This window comes from Suricata suricatta, chromosome 12 (genome assembly GCF_006229205.1).
Source record: "Suricata suricatta isolate VVHF042 chromosome 12, meerkat_22Aug2017_6uvM2_HiC, whole genome shotgun sequence".
Lineage (NCBI taxonomy): Eukaryota > Metazoa > Chordata > Mammalia > Carnivora > Herpestidae > Suricata > Suricata suricatta.
Genome location: NC_043711.1, coordinates 61,842,751 through 61,865,260, shown reverse-complemented (window position 1 = coordinate 61,865,260; position 22,510 = coordinate 61,842,751). Strand labels below are relative to the sequence as shown.

Genomic DNA, 22,510 nt, shown 5'->3' with positions numbered 1-22,510 from the left:
AGCAACTGACGCCACTTACCCCAGCAAGCTGTACATAAGCAAAGTTTCAGACCAGGGAATGCTTGCCCTGCTGTCTTCCCATTCCTTTCCTCCTCCTCCTGTGGTCCTGGTATCCCGTGGTGGCCGGAGGAAGGCTGGAAACTGCCCGACTCACGTATCAGTTCTGCACCTCCACTGGCTGACTGCTTGTGAGTCGTCGGAGAAAGGAGTTCTGAGGGGGCGTATGGCCCACATACCCCAAAATGCCAGGGGTATTTCCCCCTCAAATAGAATATAGTTGATGCAAATGAACTAATAATTGGTAGAGTTCCAGAAAGTGAAATGAAATGAGACAGTGTGTGATAAGTGGGGATTTGGCCCAAATTACATTCAGTGAATTTCTCCCTTTGTAAGACTGGAAGACTGTTTATTATATAATGTTAAAATCTTTTTAAATGGGATAAAGTCTAAAGAAAAAACCCTTTAAACTGATTTTACAAATTCTACTACTTTATTTGGAGGCCTATGATAATTCTCAGGGCTTTTAAAGGATGTTGATCTGTCATGTCATTTTGAAAACATGGTGGCATGGCTCTGTTGCTACTTGTCAGATAGATAAAGAGGCGGACTAAACTCAGTTCGGGAATGTAAATATTAGTAGTACTGTGAAGATTGTGTCCTTCTCTCCCCCTTCCTGCCCCCACTCCCCCCTCCCTGTGTTAGTGCTGTTGTAGAAGGGCCCCAGCTGGGCCTGAGAGCAGGTTTTTGGGTACCTTTGTGCTGATCTCAGGTTGGGTTCTCCTGAAGTGGACCCTGAGACAAGGTTTCAAATGTAAGTGGTTCATCTGGGAAGTGCAAGGGATGTCAGGAGGCAAGTAGGGGGTGAAACAGAGAAGGACAGGTAGCGGAAAAGGGTGTATTGTTAAGCCAACTACCATAATCGGCATCTGGAACTTAACCCTACAGGGAACGCCCGGCAGATGGTTCAGAGCACTTGGACTACGCAGACATGGCTCCTGAGCATCACTGATTGAGAGCTGATGGGAGAAGAGATGCAGGGAAGGGGAAATTAACCACAGAGACAGAGATGCTGGGACTTAGGAGCACCCAAAAGGGTCCCAGGGACATGTGTGGAGCATGGCGTCTGTTTCAGCTTTTCCCATCAAGTGCCAGGCATGAGGCTGGCATGTCAGGGCATTCAGGGAGAGTCCCGATCTGATTATATCTCTCATCTGCCTGAAATCCTTGAGTGCTTGCTCAGCCTTTCAGTATAAAGCCCAGACGCTGGTGTCCACCTGCATACCATCCTGCAGCTCAACCTTATCACCCCTAACACACACATGGCCTTTCTCACTTCTCTCTCACACAGATACACAGATATGTACATTTTTCTTCCCTACTTGCCCCCTTTCACGTCCTTTCTTTATCCTCATCTCTGCTCACTCTCCCCACCCCGTCTCCTCCATACCCCTCTCTCTTATGTAGTATTCTCTCCATTCCCATGTCTTCCCACCATCTCTCTCCAACTTTTATCATCCAGTCTTGTGCACATTCTCTCTCTTACACACTCCTATACTCACTCACATGCATCCACTGAGTTTTAAACATGCTGACCACTGTATTTTCTTGAAAATGCCACATTATCTCCTACCTTCTTCAACTAGAAGGCCTCTCTCTCTCTATCCTGCCTTAGGTCTGTGCCATAATTATCTCAGTAAGCACTTCCTTCATAGTGTTGTCACTGTTTACATGTCTGTTTTTCCACCTCACTCTGGGCTCCTCATCTTATTATTTAAGTGCTGTCAGTATCTGTCCCACAGTGTGGCACATAGTACGTGCTCAGTAAGTTTTGAGGAACACCTTCCTATTCTTTAAGCACTCAGGAAGCATTGGGACTCCCCCTCAACTGAAAATTAATTCTTCTGTATTTTCAACTTGCTCTCTTATGGACCATGAACATCTATGTGAGAGCTAATGTGGTATTGGTTCTATCCTGTGTTGTACCTTCCCAGGAGCATTTCCATTTCATAGCAGAGGCACTCTGAAGACATGTTATTATTTAAAGATGTGATTCTTGTTGAAAATTCAGTCATCAGGGTATATGTGCCTACTAGGGATAATTTGAAGAGGATCTTTGAGCCCTCATTAGATTCCTGCTGAGCCTTGTGACAGCCATTTTAGACAGGGCAGGACCTTCAGGCTCCCGGAAGGCAATCTGTAGCAGATCCCATCTTTAATCAACTAGAGTGTCTTACTTGTTAATATGTTTAGTTGAATACAAATAAGTGTTCATCTATACCTTTTTGTAAAAACTCACCATCTAAAAAGGAAACCCATAGGGGCACTTGTGTGGCTCAGTCAGTTCAGTGTCTGACTTTGGCTTAGGTTATGATCTCACAGTTCATGAGTTCAAGTCCCACAGTGGGCTCTCTGCTGTCAGCACAGAGCCCGGAGCCTGTTCCGGATCCTCTGTCTCCCTCTCTGTCTGCCCTTCCCTCGACTCTCTCTAAGATATAAAACATTTAAAAAATAATAAAAGGAAACCCATATCCTGGAAAAAATAGGAGAAGAGAAAAGACCGTGAATTGTAGTCTTGAGGGTCAACCCAAACATCTTATGCAAACTCTCTGTACCCATTTTTTCAACTCTAACATGAGGAGGCTGGGCCAGCAGATCTTAAATGTCTGTTCAGTTCTGTAACTGAGAATTTTTATATAATCCTAGAGACCACTGAAAGAAGGAAGCCTGTTAAAAAAAATTTTTAAAGAAAGTGGTGGCACTTTCAGGCAAATGGTAATGTAATCGGGGGAATCTGAAGGAATATAAGTGGGGATACAGAAGAAGGGAAAGAAAGAATGGAAAATGAGATGTGTCATGAGCATGGAAAGATATCCCATGACTTCCACCTCTTCTTCTGATGGCCCCAGATGATTGGCAACAGATTTCATCAACTGAGCTGTGATGAAACTGTTTGTGCACAGTGAGGAAGTGGATAGAAGGTTCTCCTAAATTTGGATGAGCAGCATCAAGCCAAGTGCTGTGAAGCAATACAGTAATGGTCAGAGCAAGTTAGTCACCTGATGGGTTGATTCATGCTCGTGGGCTCATTAAAATAGATTTCCTTAGGGGAATTGTGGGAAGAGGGGACTGCCTTTAGAGAAACTGTGGACTGGCAGATGCTACTGGGCCATGAGAACTTTGGCCCCAGAAACAACGACTCTAAGAGGAATCTGGGCCACATGGCAACAAGGGAACGGAGACCTTAATCAGCACCAGACAGAAAGGATGCAATACAGGCCCTGGTGTATTGTGGAAATATAATGGGACCTGATCTGAGAATTGGGGGATAAAACATGAAAGACTGGTGGTTAGAATAATAGGACACATGCTCTGCTGTTTTATTATTTTTAGCTAGGGAAGTTTTGGAAAGATTGATCTGTACACTTACCCAAACTTAAAAAGCTATTAAACATAGTAAACCCTTTGTTTATATGCATCTAGAATAGGAAGTGGGGTTGAAAACTCCTGCTCTCCAGTGTTCAGGAGGTGAATTTGATGGATAGTCACCAGGTGTCATATGTATAAATAAAAGGCAAAGAGAGCAAAATGTTTGTAGGTGCAAATCTGTGGTCCTAGGGGATGCAGAGTTATAGTTTGCATCAATTTTCAATTTACCATAGCAACTTTTGCTTTCAAATAGATTGTTCAGTTTTTATTTTTATCACTAATTTAGGAAAGTACCTACAATTCAGTGAGTTTTTCAAATGCACTTAGAACAATCTAAATTGGACTCTTGAGACTTCCGTTACAATTCTTTATAACGCCCTAATGCAGTTTTAAGTTTTTGCTGCAGCAGAATGAATTAAAACTCACATGTTTCCATGAGAAAGTGCTTTGTCTTTAAAAGGTATGGCTCTGAAATGATCCCATAATGAGGAATGTAGGTACAGTGCCTGTTGCATGTTTATAACTGATCTCAAAGAACATAAGAAAATATTTGCAGCCACACGGACAAAAAGTTTTTGTTTAACCTGCAATTATTTAATAAACCTTGATATTTATTTTATTTCATAATGCACCCCCATCCTTTTTGAAAGATACTTTCCCTTAGCATCTGTAAAGTATGCCTTTTTTAAAGCTCTTGGGGTTAACAAGTAACTATTTGAGTCCAAAGGAGTAGATACAGAACAAGGAGATGTAAATTGTATTATCTTTAATTGCCTTATTTTTTCATCTTTTCTTGGTTTATCATTTGTAGTGGCTTTATAAAACTTGCACTTCATTAGGTATCTCTATAGATTATTACTGTCATCTATCATGTTAATAGCATTCTGATAGAGAAAAAAAATTCCCTGCTAAACTCTTATTAAAAATGGGGCAGCATATAATATCTTTTAAGATATTTTAAGGGAAACAAGTGAATTTTCATGATGATTGGTTTTTTTTGTATGTCAAAACAAAGCTCAGGCCAATTTCATGTTCAGACGAAGAACTAAGGAAATAGTTCTCTGATTATCTCATAGGTGTTTTTCTAATTGCAGTGCGTCAGGGCCCAATTTAGAAAATGTTCTGATACTTATCTTTGATGGACCCCCATCCATGAGGCTTAAGGCTTTAATTGCTAACATACTGAATCAAAGCCCTTTTTATGCCTTGCTTTTAAGAAAAAGTCATTTTATTATGGAACCACTTTCATCAATTATAGTATGATAATGATGCAGGCATCTTTATGTAGTTATTAGTGCTGGAGCAAACTTCATTCCTATGGTACTGATCATTGATGTCTCCTGTATATTTTTATTCATAGAAAATGGAGTTTGTTTCAAGTTGATGATCTAGCAAATAATATACTCTGTTGCTGTGACTAGTAGGACCATGATACTAATGTAGATATCACACAGATAAGAAGTCAGTAGGATTGATTTCTTCTCCTTTAGGACAAAACTTTTCAAGGTAAACACTGTCCCATGTGCCGCTTTCATAATAAAGTAACTGGATTTTCCTGATAGCTTAATATTCTAAGGTTTTATTTTCTAAGTTGATAGAAGACAGTAAGAATCCATAAGTTCTTATTTAAAAACATGCAGTATTTTATAGACCTCGGCTTTTGACATTTTATTTGTGAAGTTGTCTATTCTAAGAAAAGTTAAATTTCTTGGCAACATCAGCTTTTACTTTCTACTTCACTGTTTTATGCTCTAAAGCATAGAGATAGGTTCTGGTTGTAATAAGAGCCACCGTAAAATCAAAACTTTGTTTCTGTTTAGACTGAATATGAGACTCAAATTAAGAAGATGCAGCTATTCTCAAAAGATAGTCCTGGAATGAAAGGTGAACTGAAAGATGAAGACAGAGAAAAGGTAATAAATTAAAACAGTAAACTTTCTGTTAACAGAGGATTAATGGAGTGTTCCTCTTTTACTATATTGTTTTAAATGAAATCATCTTATTACAAAGATCTTTTTGATTAAACCTTAAGTACTATTTAAAGACTTACTTATAGAGTATTGCTTTAATGTCTAATTCAATTAAATTTGCTAAAAAGCAGTCACAGCGGTTTTAAAAGAGATAGATTCCAAATAAAACCTTGGTGTTGTTAGCAGATGAAATTATGTTTTTCTAAATAATGCTTTGTTGCTGCTTTTTTTTCGTCATTCCAGAAATGTTTTAAATAAAAGGTAAACAAAATACAGCATTTTTGCTTCTTTTCTTTGTATATATAATTTTGTACATTTTAACCTTTTCACAGAGGAAGTGGAAAGAAAAGATTGCATATCTAAGCAACAGACAAAAAGACTGGCAAGGAATACTTAAATAAATTCTGCTATGTATCTGCTGTAATGCAGGCTTCTAATCCTTCAGCCTATCTCCATATAAATGATTCTGTTCAAGACCATAGATGTTTTCTTCACTAAAAGCAGTAAAGCTCTTTTAGATGAAATGTCTAAAAACATCTTGTAATAACTTGGAGCATGCTGGCAAGAGTAGTCACTTGTGACTATGTGTGAAACCCCCTCAGCCAGTCGATTTTGTAATAAGCAAAAACTGGTAGCATCACTCCATTATTCAGAGAAGCCAACAGCGTGCTTGTTCCTTAGGCTGCAGCATTCATTAAGGAAAGCTTACTGGGCTGAAAGCTGGAAACAGATGATAACGGGATATGATTTTCATATTTAATGCTTTTCTTGGAAGAGTATGTGTGCTACAGATTGATAGAAGAACCAACTGCTACTTTACTAAAAGACTTTCAGGTTTGCCCTATAGCTACCGATGGAATCATTCAGCCAAGAAATTAACTTTTTCTCCTTTTACCTGCTTTATATATCTGCTAAGCAGGCTGCCTGGCTGCCAGTAAATGTTATTATGCAGTTAACTGTTTGGTATTTAAGACTCTTATCAGAAAAGAAACAGAGGCCACACTATTTTGTTTTTATAGTAGGAGGAAGGTTTTGGTTTTCCTTTTTTCCATGCATTAGCAGGCATTAATCTGAGTTTATAGGAAGTTTTAGTTTTCCTTCCCAAAGATTAAAAAGTTAAAAAACCTAGAATTTAGAGCATTCTTTAAACTGTAAGATACAGAACGTCAAGCCCCAGCAACCTTGACCTGTATAAAGAGGCCTTTAATGATAAATGATTTCTGTGCCATTAAATGTATGCCGAATGTGGTATGATATGACAGACTTCTAACCCATTCAGGCAGTTTTTCTGTTTGGCATTGGGTCATGAAGTAATTGACGTGTTTTTAATCTATAAACCGGTTTGTTCTTTCTATCCCATCCCTGATAAAGGCATTCTTAGTACAGCAGTGTCAATGGTACTTAAGTAAAACGGGGAGACTTCTTTTTTCTATTTGCATTACTGATCCCTTACCTTACATACAATTACGTAGTCTCTTTTAAAGTTACGTTTAAAATTACGGCAAGAAACATACAGCTGATAACCCCTTAAAGATGCTATATATAATAATTAGAAGATACATATTTTCCTATGTACTGAAAAGTGTCATCTTCTTAAAAGCTTTGATTATTGACTGTGTATCAGAATCAATTAGGTAACATCTTGAGAAATTTATTTCTTGCCTTTATTCAATTTCCTATTGGTGTTCTATCAATTAAAAGGTAAGTACATTTCAGGAAAATGATGAATTAGTTAATCCTTATTACATACTAATTTCAGAACTGTTCTTTATCATATGAGTTACATTTTTTTTCCCACTGGAAATCCACACAGTTCTTCTTTAGACAGTCATATGAATTAGTCTCTGTTTCCAGAGTTGTTGGTCTTCAGAGATTGTCCTGAAGCACAGTAAGGGTCTCTGGTTGAAGTTAATAAATCGGTTTTAAGCATGAGATCTGTGTGAGAAGCCACAGTAGATCCTCCTATGAATTCCACAGTGCTTGTGCTCGAGGTGCTTCCCACAAGATGTCCTTTCTAGGGCACAGAATAGTATGTGATGAATGCCAGTTACATGTGGTGGGCATGTGCTGTGTGAAGAAAGAAAGTATGCTTCTACCAAAGTTAGTGGCCCAAGGCCTGGTGGAGGAAGTGATGTTTGAACTAGTGTGAAGGATCGGAAAGATGTCAGTCAGTGGGGATGTGGTAGACATTCTAAGGTTAGGAGATGTCATGATTAAAGGAGTAGAAGCAGGAAAGCCCAGCAGGTAGCTGTGCAGCCTGGCCAAAGTCTAATGTTCTTGTAGGGAAGTGGTAGACAATGAGGTCAGAAAGTTACATAAAGGAACTTCTTAGTACCACATTAAGAATTGAGATTTCCTCCTGGAATTGTGTGTGTGCATAATAGTGTCTGGGGGGGAGGGGCAGGTGAAGGCAGGACTTGTGAATGCAGCAGTGATATCACAACTGTGCAGCTGCAGGTAGATGAGGCTGGTGGTGCCATGCAGGACGAACTGGGGGAAGGAGTTGGTAGAACTGAAGAAATCAGGGTTGGTTCAGACACGAAGAATTAACGAAGAGCCTAAATTGAGGGTTGCCATTGAAGTGGAAAACACTGATGGGGGGACAGGATTTGTCAAATTAATGATGTTTCTGAATTATAAGAAGGGAGAGGATTTGTCAAATTAATGATGTTTCTGAATTGTAAGAAGCTATATCTTTTAAGTGGTTGTATACCTTTCAACCATAGCAGTAATACGGATACTCTACCAAGAAAAGTCATCAAGTAGTGATTGTCCATTTTCTCCGTGTAAAACTCTAGCTCAGTTTTATCATAAGGGATTCAAAGTTTTCATGCCTCCTCTGGCTACACTTCAGAGTCATGTGTTCTCTTAAGAATTAATAATTGTCTACTCATTCCCCAAGCTTGTTTCCACGATTAGTTTACCTAGTAAACTTTTGGGTTTTGGTTAATAGATAGCAAAAAGATAAAATTCAAGCTCCCCATTTGAATACTCAAAAATTTTTACTGTAATTCAATAATCATTTCCCGCTATTATACATTGCAATTTTTTTGTTGTTGGGGGAGGGTGTAAATTCTAATTCTGTTGGTCTTTTGGCATCTAGTTACTTAATTTTTTGTATGAGCAGTGACTAGAGAACATACATAAAAAAACATCAAAGCATATGTATTCTTATTTGTGAATGAGAGTATCAATTTTGGGATGGGGTTTGTGAGGTTTCTTTGAACTATTATACTGTGAAACATGTTCTACTAAAAGCAGAAGTGAACTGGATCCTTTACAGCAAGAGGGTACTGTGCTAAGCCTGGCTGGAGATCTGTGGAGGACCAGGGAATTTTGTCACAGGACTGAAGGGTAACTGGGGAGTTCCACTTCACTGTTGTAATCCTTCCTGCAAGGGTCACATGAAGAATGGTTATGCAGATTGTTACTTCTACTTCTCATACTAATAGTAACAATGGATAATGATCAGTGCACACTTATTCTGTGCCAGGTGCTACATGAAGCACTTTATATTCATCAACTCATTTAATCATCTCAACAATCTTGGAAATAGATGCTGTGGTTATCCTTGTTTCATGCGAAGGCTCAAATAGGTTAGTTAACTTGTCCAAGACTACCCAGCAAGGCAGAGCCAAAACCCAAATCCAGACTATTTGGCTTCAGTGTCCATGCAGTTAGCCATCTTGCTGCCCTGCCATCTAAGATGGCGTGAGTGAAATGCTTTTCAAAAGTTGGGAAAAATTCCTAATCCAAGAAAAACACCCTGGCCAACATCATGCAAAATATTCCAGTTATTCATTTAGATGCTGTGTTTGTGCCTACCTTGGTCTCATTTGGTGTTATAATATTCCAGCCAAATCAGGTAAGCCAAGGAAAGCAGAGTGCCTGTCTCTGAACTGCTCATGTTTCCAATAAAAGGAGCATCCATTTGAGTTGGCTTGGTGGGGCAGAAGAAATACCTTACACCTCTACTGAAGAAGAACTTCCAATTGAGAAGACAAATGTGCACTTGGTGTGCAGTGGCTTCATCTGCAGGGTGGAGCCGTGTCAGGAGAGCTGTGGTGGGGAGCAGCCCCACTGCAGGGGAGGCACCAGACAGGGAAACACAGCCCAGTGTTGCATGATGGGAAGAGTTCCATTACTGGAGGACAGTCTGCAGCTCTGAGGATCTGAGCAGTATTCACAAGATAAAGGCAGCCACTGTAGGGCCCAGGCTCATCTCCAAGGGCTGAAGCAACCAGTGTTGTGTAGGAGACATGTAATTGAAAGAACCTTGTGGCAAGGGGAAAAGGGTCATAAGACTCTCCTAAAGTACCCATATTTAAGGAGGAAATGACTTAGGTTGGAATCTCCTGGAAACAGATCCTAAAATAAGGATTGGAGTGTAAGTGGTTTATTTGGCAGGAGGTCCCAGGAATGCTAAGAAAGAAGAAAGAGGAAGGTGACACAGCCAATATTGTGTGTCTGAGTAGGTTACTACTGTGAGTGGCCGGAGCTGAGTCCCACTGGGGGGCCTTGGAAGACTGTAGACATGCCTCAGTGTCCTCGCGCATGGGGCTAGAAAAGGGAATGGGGATTTATTCCTCAGCTCCTATCTGTCACTGACTGAACGTGTGGCTGGCCCCTCTCCTGGCTGCTGCAGAGCAGTGAGGGAAGCTCGCAGGCCAGGAGGACTCCGTGGGGATGTACTGGGATGGTGAGGTTCCTATAGATATGGTCCTCTCATACCCACTACTGAGAAGAACAGTGCAGGGGAGAGGCAAAGTGGTTGGATTATTAAAAGTTATCTATACAGCCCCCAATTTCTTATCCTCACTGGCCCGCAGTGCCTTGTTCGCCAGCAGTCTCCTTAACCACTGCTCAATTCTGAAGAGTGCAAGAATCTCCCTCAAGTGGGACTCTGAGCGGTTGCCCAGGTTTCTAATACTGGGGCGTTGTACCTAGCTTGGGATAGTGATACACCCTCTTAGAGTTGTGACTTTATTTGACCTAGAGTAATGACAAGTCGGAAGATGTTCAGCTGGACCTCTTTTATCTAAATAGTTTTTTCATTTGCATGTGTTTCTATTCACAATTAAAAACTAAACTGAATTACACAGTTTTTCAAGTCCTGGTGCTAAAACTAAATATGCAGGCCTTATTTTCAGGAAAGGCCAGCAAATGCTCTTCTCTCCATGCTCAGTAGACCATGAGCTCCTGCCAGGTAGGGTCGAAGCCCATCCACTGCTCCCCTTGGTGAGTGGTAGCAGCCTGCCAGCTTGCAGTGAGGAAGAGGAGGGAGCCGTTCTCCCTGAGCGAGGGGTACACCCCATTCCACTGGAGTTTGTGGCCAGATGAAGTTTGAAGTCTCCACACCCTGCTTCCTTTTGCGGATGCCTTCCAAGTGGGTAGTGTGGCTTAGATTGAGAGCTGACACTTAATTGGTTTGAGGAAAGGATGAGCAGGTGATTAATCCACTTTAGGAAGAAAGAGCCTGCCTGTGTATAGGATTACTCTTTTAATTGTAGTATGTTAGTTGCTTGTCTCCTCACCCACGTCTCTCAAAATTAGAAACTGGTGTTGGCATTCTGTCTTTCTGGTGTAGTTCTGCACATTTCTTTTTGGACAGAAAACTCTAAGAGACACAGTTATGTCCTGAGCCACAGAGCATGTACAGAGCATACTAAAGTGTATTATAATAGAAAAGGCTATGGTCTTGATATTCCCAGACACTCATTAAGCATCTCTTCTTGCAAGCCATGACTTTGTATTGTTTTGATAAAGTTTATTGCATAGATCTAGGGGTATTGGGGGAAATGTTGGTGCTGTGGTATGTGTGTTTACTTTTCAAAAATCACCACTTGGTACAATTTAGGAACACTGAAGTTATGTTGAAGTTTTTATCTGCTTTTCTCCTACTCTTCCCATTTACCCTATATAGACTTGGTTTTGTTTATCAGGTAGAGGTTTCATTTAGAGTCCTATTTTAGTAGGTCTGATTTGATAATGGTTGAATTTACTAGGAAATTAGATATAGATTTCCAATTTATTATTAGAGACTTTTATGTTTGTTTTTCAAAAAAGCTGTGGTTCAGTTAATAAAATTTGAGCTTCACTGATTCTGTTTTGAGTCTTGTAGCATAGGAGGTAAGCATTGGAGTCCTCGTGTGTAGGTTTGAATCTGTGACCAGGAGGAAATTGTTCAACCTTGCTAAGTCCCATAAGAATAAAGACAACAATAATGGTTGTTTTGAGGATTGAAAAAGGTAATGAATATAAATTTGTTTGACACCCTGTAATGTCACTGATCCTGCCACCACTCTCACCTATGTCCTCATCATCTCCATCTTTGGTCTCCACAAGAGTAGCCCTTCTTTGGTCCATCTTTTTGCCACATATATAAGAGAGTGATGACACCAGCTATGGGGATGGAGAGGCTACCTATGAATTAAAGAAATGGGATGTAAAGCTAGTGGGCAGTAACAACTCGTAGTTGATTGAGTTGTAAGGATTTGTCCAACAAAGTTATTTATAGAACATACCTTTGAAGCCTAAATTTAACAGATCTACTTTAAAATTAATATGGTTCCAGTGACTGTTGGGTTTATGGCCAGAGATTATCTCTTTGTGGCCTTAGTTGTGAATTGTGTCTATAATCCATCACAGTGGCAAAATGAAAGAAGTGTTAAGAATTGCTTTGGCATGATATCTTAGCTCAGGTGGCCATAACAAAATATCACAGACTGGGGGCTTAAACAATAGAAATTTATTTTCTCACAATTCTGGTAGCTGGAAGTCCAAGATTAGATCTCTCTCTTTGGGTTCCAGATGGCTGCCCCTTCTCTGTGTCCTCATGTGGCCTCTTCTGTGTGTGTGTGTGTGTGTGTGTGTGTGTGTGTGTGTGTGTAGAGAGAGAGATCTCTGGTATCTCCTCCTATCAGGATACCAGTCATATCGGATTAGGGCCCCACCCTTACAAACACATTTAATCTGAATCATCCCATTAAAGGCCTTGTCTTTCAATAGTTAAACTTGGAATTAGGGCTTCAACATAAGAATCTGAGGACAGACACAATTCAGTTTATAACACATCATGAAGTAAAATAATTCCTTCAGGATTGTTATACATAAATTTTATTAAGGGATTGTTTTTGAAATCTTAATGTGACTTAAGGACTTGCTTACATAGAAACTAAAAGTAATCATTGAGCTGTGTGAAAGCTGGAAATTTGGTCTGAAAGCTCCATTTCCAGTCTGCATTCATCTTGATACTTCTCAATTCCCTCATCTGTGAAAGAAATAATAATATAGTAAGAAAAACATTAAGATTTTCTGAGCATTTTTTACAAAATGTGAAGTTTAACATAAATGTATTCTTCAAAGTACGTAATGATTTAGATCTACCTGCTTTGACAACCATAGTTAGTAATTATTAACTAAGTCATCATTATAATAGTTCTAAACTTGGTCTCTCCCTAGTATATCCTCTCCCCTTTCCCCCAGTAAAGATGTAGTCCTGGTTTTAAAAGTTACCTTCTGAGGGCCCTGGGTGGCTCAGTCCATTAAGCATCTGACTTTGGCTCAGGTCATGATCTCACCATTCATGGATTCTAGCCCCGTGTTGGGCTCAGTGCTGACAGCTCAAGAGCTCGGAGTTCAGAGCCTGGAGCCTGCTTGAGATTCTGTGTCTGTCTCTCTGCCTCTCCTTCACTCATGCTGTCTCTCCTCTCTCTCTCTCAAAAATAAACATTAAAAAAATAGTTATTTTCTGTTCACTCAAAAGTATTTTTAGTCATATTCATTTGCTTTGCAATCACTTTCCCCAGCTCCTAAAAATGTTTAAAATACAGACAGAGAACTGTGTCAGGAAAAAGGAAGAACTGAAACAAAATCCTGGATTAGAGATTTACCTCAAGCACTGAGCTACAGAAAGTAATAGGAAGCTGTAGAAACATTGATCATTATTTTAAATCCTTAAATACCGATACACACCCCTTCTCTTGGCAATAATGTCTATCTCTCAAAAACTGCTCCATCCCTAATATTATTGCTGTGTCAACAAGAATGTGAAACACAACATTCCCTCTTCAGCTTCCCAGGCTCAGAAACTGCTTGAGACACATAACAGTGTCAGAATTTTAAGATTAAAGACCACCCTATTTCCTGTTGCTAAGCTAGCAAAATGACAGACTGTTTTTAAAAAGAAAAGAGGCACCTGTCTCATTGCCTGATCTCAGCAAACGGGAAAGCTGCCAACCTGCGGAAGCCCAGCTTGTATCTTACTGGAGCTGCTGTTTGTGCAAATGTTGAGCCTGTTCAGATGTAGCGTTGCCTTACAACAAGCAGCAGTTTGTATGTACAGGTCTCTTGTACATTTTTGTTGTTGTTGTTAAAAAAGCTTAAGTAATTGCTGGTAGGAATGTAAAATGGTGCAGCAGATAAGTGTGCCTAGGGCTGGGGGCTGATCAGGGAGGATGGGGAGTGATTGCTAAAGGGCACAGGGTTTCTTTTTGGGGTGATGAGATGTCCTGAAATTGATTTGATGATGGCTGCACAACCATATACTGAGGCCTCTGAGTTTGTGTACTTTAAAAGGATGAATTTTATGGTATGTGAGTTATATCTCAATAAAAAGTTTTTTGTTAAGTTTGTGAAATTGGAACAAGGAAAAGAAGAGCAGAACAATGTTCATTTTCCTGGCATAATCCTATATAAATATATTTTGATTAATTTCTTTTTCCTCTATTGATTTATCTTTACATAGGTATAAGTATACTGAATATATAATTTGGGTTTTATTTTCCTTTTGCCATATCTAAACATTTCCCTTGTTACAGGATAGTCTTTATTTGCCTCATTTTTGTGACTTCATAATCTTGCCCTATTATATGTGGTTTGCTTCTAACCTTTCATGATTGTAAGTAATGCTGCAAATGAACTTGTTTGCTCCATAGCTTTTAATTTTCCTGTGAGGCTTATTTCCTTAAGGTGTTTCCCTGTAAAATTATAGAATCAAAGACAATAAAGTTGTCTAGGACTCTTGATGCTGGATTCTTTACTTTTTGCTTTTAGAGGATTCTGCCTTTTTATTTCACTACCAACAATTTAGACAGGATCTTTTATTTCACCTAAACTTCGTCACTATTGGGAATTTATTGGAATATGCTTTACATATAGTACTATACAAATTTAAGGTGTATAACAGGTTAATTTGTTACATTTATATATTTTAATATGATTACCATTTTGTGATAATTAGCATCACTGTTGCATTACATAATTATCATTTCTTTTCAGTGGTCAGAATAATTGAGTTCTAGTCTCTTAGCAAGTTTGATGATTGAAATACAATATTGTCTATATTCATTGTTCTGGACATTAGAGCTCTAGGCATTACTTAGTACTCACTACACGCTTGTACCCTTATGATATCCCCAGCACCCCACTTCCCAGGGGTTATTGTTTAAGTAAATTTTTTATTCTAGAATAATTTTAGATTTGTAGAAAAGTTGCAGAGACAATGTAGCTTCCTTACTTAGATCCCTCACTCAGTGCCCATAATGGTCAACATCCTACATTACAATGCTTTATTTGTCAAATCCAAAAAAAAACCCAATTTAGGTACATTACTATTAACTAAACTCCAGAGTGTATTTGTATTTCATCAGATTTTCCCTCAAAGTCCCTTTTTCTGTTCCAGGACCCATTCCAGGATTGGGTGTTATAATTTTAATTTCTAAATTTAATGTAATAGGTATAAAATGACATTATGTTGTTGTACCTCTTGTTTTTTAAACTTTTTTGTTCTTTTAAGAAGGCAAATTTTTAAGGGAATAGTGGGAGGATTAGGGGTTAATTTCCATCCCAATAAACTTGCTTTATCAGAGTATTATTTCTGTTACTGAAAAACCATAAACATACTTTTGACCTGCCCAAAATGCATAACCTGGACATAATCATGAGGAAACATCAGTCAAACATACATTGGGAGATACTATCCAAAGTAGACAGCCTATATTCTTAAAAAATGTCAAGGTCAAGAATAATAAAGAAAGACTGAGGCTCAAAGAGCCATGGCTCTAGATTGGATCCTGAAACTGGGAAAAAGGTAGCTATCTAAAGGACATTATTTGGCCAAGTTACAAAGCTTGAATGAGGACTATGAAATACAAAATAACATTTCTTAATGTTGAATTTCCTGATTTTAATCATTAAACTCATGAAAGAGAATGTTCCTGTGCTTCGGAAATATACACTGAGATGTTTGGGGGAGAGGAGCCAGATATCTCCAGTTTACCCTCCAATGGTTCAGGAAAAATTTCTGTGTGTGTGTGTGTGTGTGTGTGTAAACATATACATATATGTAGAGAGAGAAAATGATAAAACAAATGGGGCAAAATGTAAATAATTGATTAATCTAGACAAAAGATATTAGGGGAGTTTTTCTTACGACTTCTACAACTTTTATATAGGGTTGAAATCATAGCAAAAACTTAATTAACCCTTCTCCCCCCAAAACCAACTAGAAATATAGCAGGAAACATTTCCTATTGGGTCTCAACAGATCCTCAAATATGATCCTCAAAAGTTGTCTCTTTTGCTTCTATAGGCAACCAAATGCACCAGTCCATAGATTTTGATATTATGCATAAGTAAGGACCTTTTCATAACTCCTGATTTATTATAGGCCACTAAAATGTAATATTCTGGGGTGCCTGGGTGGCTCCGTCAGTTAAGTGTCCAATTCTTGATCTCTGCTCAGGGTTGGTGAGATTCTCTCATCAGGCTACGCGTTGACTGCATGGCCTGCTTGGGATTCTCTCTTCTGCTCTCTCTGCCCCTCCCCCACACATGTTCTATCTCGCTCTCTTTCTCAAAATAAATGAATAAACATTTAAAAAATATTGAAAACTTTAAAAAATGTAATGTTTTCATTGATTAGCATATTAATAAGTAGTATATTACTGTATTAGTAGAGTTTGTTGAGGACTCAAAGTTCCGTATTCTAAGAAGTCTGGAATGCTTGGCAAAATTGGCATTTTATAACCATTCGCTGTCATAGAGATATGTAATCTCTCCTGCTTTAGGACGTACTCTTCATTAACAGCATTGTCTTGAATTGTTGTTGCTGTTTTTCATTTACTGTGGTTTTTGAAGCATTTACTGTAAATTAAATCATTACATGCTACTTTTATTGATTGTGCAGGTTACTATATTGCTGTTTCTCTCCATTTCTCAGCTCTTGGGGTTCTTTATTCGGTGGGAATGGACTTGGAGTTTTTGGCCTCTTAGTAACTAAGAGGACTTTGAGAATTCCTGGTTGAAAGGGGTAATCGAGGACACTCCTTTGGCCCTCCCCAGGTGGCTTTCTTCTCTCTAAGACATGCCTGATCCTTTGCTTTATGTTTTGGTCTTTAAAAGACCACCAAAGAGGAAGGTGTGTACTCCCTATGCTGGGTTAGTAATTGTTGTGGTATTAGTTCATTAACACTCTCTAAATGGGTCTTGAAAGTGAAAAATCAAAGACCTCCCAAACCCACAAGTCTGATCATTGATTTGCCCCAGTTTTTCACTAGCTGACCTCAGCATATGGCCAGCTTTACCTGTCACTTGAAGCTATGTATTTAAGAAACATTTTTTTTTTCTGAGAACAGGAAAAATGAAAGTAGTTGTTAGATTAGGATAATGGTAATAGGTGATTTTGCCTGTTGTAAATTTGTCTTTGTTCTTATATTAGCTTTTCAATTACAAAAGAAATAGACACAAAAAGAATAGAGGTCACAAATAATATTTATATCAGGTGAATCAGAATATTGATTACTATAATTTTGCTATTTAAACCATATGGTACAGTGGAATATTCTTTAAAAAATTTTTTTAATGTTTTTGATTTATTTTTGAGAGACAGAGAACACGAGCAGAGGAGGTCAGAGAGAGGGAGATCCAGAATCTGAAGCAGGCTCCAGGCTCTGCGCTAACTGTGTCAGCACAGAGCCCAAAGCGGGGCTTCAACCCATGAACCATGATATCATGACCTGAGCTGAAGCCAGATGCTTAACCGACTGAACCACCCAGGCACCCCCAATGGAATAGTCTTATTAATGACATATTGGCCTCTTTGGATGACAAAATGGCAATATCCTATAAATCTATTCTTGACCCAGAAATTTCAGTTATAGGAAGCCATCTTGTTAATATACTTGCATATGTGCAGAGAGACATACGCTCAAGGATAATCATTGTAGCATGGTTTGGAATGGTAGATGGTGGGAGACAAACCAAGGTGCATCAAAATGAGACCAGGTAAATAAGTTATGGTACCTTTATAGAATAGGATAATGTTCAGTTGCTGAAATTACTCTCTAATCTGGTTTCTAACCCAACATATAAGAAGTTTGGATGTCACCATGCTATCCTAACAAGTAAAAAGCCAAACAAACAAAAAGATCAACAACTCTTAGACCTCTCAGAGAAGTGGGGTTACAGAGCAATCTGCTGCCTCTAAAATTGGAGAGACCAACAGGGAATACAGAGAATCATAGCTTGTTAGAGCAGAGCTGAAACCACTACAATAACTGGTGCCAGGATAGAGAAACCCCAAGCTGTAATTGACAAATTGCTGGAGGCTCATCATGGACAGGACTGAGAGATAAAAACTTCAGAGAGACCTAGTCAGAGCTCCCTAACCCCACCGTTTGTGTTTTAATTCCAGGGAGCTTTACCAGGTCCACACAGTGAATATCAGAGAAAACTTCCCCCTATAATTCAGTCACAGGCAGGGAAAAAGTAATCATTTTGAAATATAGGAAAGCATTCTGCTCTTAACATGATCTGCCCTCAGGAAGAAACTGACCAGAGCCTAACTGACCTGAGAAAAGGGAAATACCAATCCTGAAGGCTCTAGCTTTCGATGTGGAGGAAGGGAAATAACCAATTCCAGCCCCTTCTAGCCTTGAATCTAAAACTACTCTTTAAAAATGTCTTTAAACAAGTCAGTTGACTGTAGATGCATGGATATTCTGGGCTCTCCATTCTATTCTACCATTCTATATGTGTACCCTTATGCCAGTACAGTCACAATTACCCTAATTTTGCAGTAAGTTTAAAAGTGGGTAATATTAAGTCTCCAAGCTTGCTGTTTTTTGGAAAATCACTTTGGTTATTCTGGGTTCTTTGTATTTCCATATGAACTTCAGTGTCAGCTTGACAATTTCTGTAAGAATGCCAGCCAAGATTTTTATAGAGATTGCATTGAATATGTATGTAGATCAATTTGGGAGTAAGATTTGGTCATCTTAACAACATTAAGTCTTACATTCCTTGAAAACAGAATGCCTTTCCATTTATTTAGGCCTTCTTAATTTCATTCATCATTGTTTTGTAGTTTTCAGTATACAAGTCTTGCGCTTCTTTGTTAAATTTATTCTTCTGTGTTTTTATGCTATTGTAAATAGAATTGTTTTCTGATTTCAGTTTCAGATTGTTTATTGCTAATGTGTAAAAATATATTATTTCTATTTGTATATTGATCTTGTATCCTACAACCTTGCTGAACTTATTACCTCTAATCGTTTCTTGTGATTCCTTAGGTTTTTCTTTTCTTTTCATTTTTTAATTTGAGGAGGAGAGAGGCAGATGGAGAGCGAGAGAGAGAATCTTAAGCAGGTTCCATGGTTAGCACAGAGCCCCAATGCACGGCTCTATCACACAACCCTGGGGTTATGACTTGAGCTGAAACCAAGAGTTGAACACTCAACTGACAGAGCCACCCAGGCACCGCATTAGGTCTTTCTTTATATGAGATCATGTCATCTGCCAATAGAGATAGTTTTACTTCTTTCTTTGAAATCTAGATGCCTTTCTGTTTTGTTTTGTGTTTTTTTTCTTACCACGCAGTCCTGGCTAGAATCTGCATTCTATGTTAAATAGAAGTGGTAAGAGCAGATATTCTTGTGCTAACCCTGGTCTTAGGGGAAAAACTTTCAGTCTTTCATTATTGACTGTGTTGTTGGGTGTTTTTCAGAGATGCACTTCATTGGGTTGAGGGAGTTCCCTTTTATTCCAAGTTTGCTTGGTGCTTTTTATCAAGAATGTGTGTTGGATTTTGTCAAATGCTTTTCCTATATCTATGGAGATAAACTTTTGGGAGTTTTCCCCCTTTATTCTATTACAGTACTTGATTTTCATATGTTGAACTAACTGTATTTTTGGCATAAATCCTACTTAGTCATGGTGTATAATTCCTTTTATTTGTTGCTGAATTCAGTTCTCCAGTATTTTTTTGGGAGCTTTTACATCTATATTTATAAGAAATATTTGTTTTTAATTTTCCTTTTTTGAGACATCTTTGTCTGCTTTTGGTGTTAGGGACTGGCTTTATAGAGTGTGTTGCAAAGTTTTTCTTCCATACCTATTTTTGGAAGAGTTTATGAAGGATTATTGTTAACTCTTTAAATCTATGGTAGAATTAACCACTGAAGCCTTGTGGTCCTGGACTTTTCTTTGGGTTAAGTTTTTTGACTACTAATTCAATTTCTTAACTAGTTATAAGTCTATTCACATTTTCTATATCTTCTTGAATCAGTTTTAGTAGTGTGTATCTTTCTAAGAATTTGTCCAATTCATCTAGGTTGGCTAATTTGTTGGCATACAATTAGTCATGGTATTCCCTTATAATCTTTTTTTTTATCTGTAAGGTTAGTAATAAGGAACTCACTTTCATCCTGATTTTGATAACTTAAGTCTTCTTTTTTTTTCTTAGTCTGGGTAGAGGTATGTCAATCTGTTGATTTTTTTTTTTTACATAGCTAATTGTCAAGTTGGTTTCCATATAACACCCAGTGCTCATCACAACAAGTGCCCTTCTTCATGCCCATTACCCCTCTTCCCCTCTTCCCCACCCCAATCAACCTTCAGTTTGTTCTCAGTATTTAAGAGTCTTTTATGGTTTGCCTCCCTCCCTCTCCTTAACTATTTTTCCCCTCCCCCTCCACCATGGTCCTCTGTTAACTTTCTCCTCTTCCACATATGAGTGGAAACATATGGTATCTGTCCTTCTCTGACTGACTTATTTCACTTAGCATAACACCCTCAATTTCTGACTATGTTGCTACAAATGGCCAGATTTCATTCTTTCTCATTGCCATTGTATATATATAAACCACATCTTATTTTTTCTTTTTAAATTTTTTTTTAACATTTATTTATTTTTGAGAGACAGAGTGTGAGTAGAGGAGAGGTGGAGAGAGAAGGGGACACAGAATCCAAAGCAGGCCTCAGGTTCTGAGCTGTCAGCACAGAGCCCAATGCGGGGCTCGAACCCATGAGTGAGATCATTACCTGAGCCAGAGTCAGAGGCTTAACCAACTGAGCCACTCAGGTGCCCCTAAACCACATCTTCTTGATCTATTTATCAGTCGATGGACGTTTAGGCTCTTTCTATGATTTGGTTATTGTTGAAAATGCTGCTATAAACATTGGGGTACATGTGCCCCTATGCGTCAGCACTTCTGTATCCCTTGGGTAAATTCCTAGCAGTGCTATTGCTGGGTCTGTTAACTTTTTGAGGAACCTTTACACTGTTTTCCAGAGTGGCTCACCAGTTTACATTACCACCAACAGTGTAGGAGGGTGCCAGCATGTATGGTCTCCTGATTTGTTTATTTTAGCCACTCTGGCATTACATGGTTATCCCAGTGTGGTTTTGATTTGTATTTCTCTGATGATGAGTGATGTTGAGCACTGTTTCATGTGTCTGTTGGCCATCTGGATGTCCTCTTTGAAGAAGTGTCCATTCATGTCTTCTCCCCATTTCTTTACTGGATTATTTGTTTTTTGGGTGTGGAGTTTGGTAAGTTCCTTTTAGATTTTGGATACTAGCTCTTTATCCAATATGTCATTTGTAACTATCTTTTCCCATTCTGTTGGTTGCCTATTAGTTTTTTTGATTGTTTCCTTTGCAGTGCAGAAGCTTTTTAAAAAGCTTCTTTTAAAAGAATTAACCTTTGGTTTTGTTGATTGTTACTACTGCTTTTCTCTTCTCTAATTCATTTACTTTTGCTCTGTTCTTTATTATTTCCTTCTTTCTCCTTGCTTTGGATTAAATTTCTTAACATGGAAGGTTAGGCTATTGCTTTGAGTTCTTTCTTCTTTTTTAATATAGGCTTTTACAGGTATGAATTTCCCTCTAAGTACTGCTTCTTGTAGGTTTTAGTATATTGAATTTTGCTTTTCATTTATCTCAAACTATTTTCTAATTTGCCATGGAATTTCTTCTTTGACCCTTAGTTATTTAGAATGGATTTTATAATTTCCACATATTTGTGAATTTACAAATTTCCTTCTTTTATTGAGTTCTAATTTAATTGCATTGTCATTGGAGAACATACTTTCAAACCCTTTAAATGTATTGAAACTTGATTTATTGCTAAGAGTATGGTCTATCTCACAGAATGTTCCATGTGCACTTGAGAATATGGATTCTGCTATTGGTAGGTAGAGGCCTCTTTATATGTCTGTTAGGTCTAGTTGGTTTATAGTAGTTCAAGTGTTCTATTTCTTTAATGACCTTCCGTCTAGTTTTACCTATTGTGGAATGTGGAATATTGCTGAATGTGGAGTAATAACCATTATTATTGAATTGTCTATTCTCTCAGTTTTTGCTTCATGTATTTTAGGAATTCGTTGATGTTTATACACATATATATGCCTGTGTGTGTGTGTATATATATATATATATTTAATTGTTATATCTTTTTCACAAATGAACCATTTTAACATTATGAAATGTCCTTTGTCTCTAGTATCAATTTTGTGTCAATTTCAAGCGATATTAGTATAGCCACTTCAGCTTTCTTTTTTTTTTTTCATAATATTTTATTGTCAAATTGTTTTCCATACAACACCCAGTGCTCTTCCCCTCAAGTGCCCTCCTCCATCACCACCACCTGTCTTCCCCCCTCCCCCCTCCCCCCCAACCCTCAGTTCATTCTCAGCTTTCAATAGTCTCTCAAGTTCTGCATCCCTCTCTCTCCCCAACTCTCTCTCCCTCCTCCGTTCCCCCTGGTTCTCCATTAGGTCTCTCTTGTTTTCCTGCTAGACCTATGAGTGCAAACATATGGTTTCTGTCCTTC

General features: G+C 38.4%; 1 protein-coding gene across 5 annotated transcripts in view; it reads left to right on the top strand.

The window, feature by feature from the left end:
- KIZ (kizuna centrosomal protein) overlaps window positions 1-22,510 on the top strand; it is a 125,849-nt gene that overhangs the window by 15,399 nt on the left and 87,940 nt on the right. For 4 of the 5 annotated variants that reach the window (XM_029917654.1, XM_029917652.1, XM_029917653.1 and 1 more), the window contains one exon: window positions 5,247-5,339. The exons of the other annotated variant lie outside the window; for it this stretch is intronic. In XM_029917654.1, coding sequence (XP_029773514.1) covers window positions 5,247-5,339 — 93 coding nt within the window. The remainder of the gene's footprint in view (window positions 1-5,246; window positions 5,340-22,510) is intronic. 5 annotated transcript variants of the gene reach the window in all.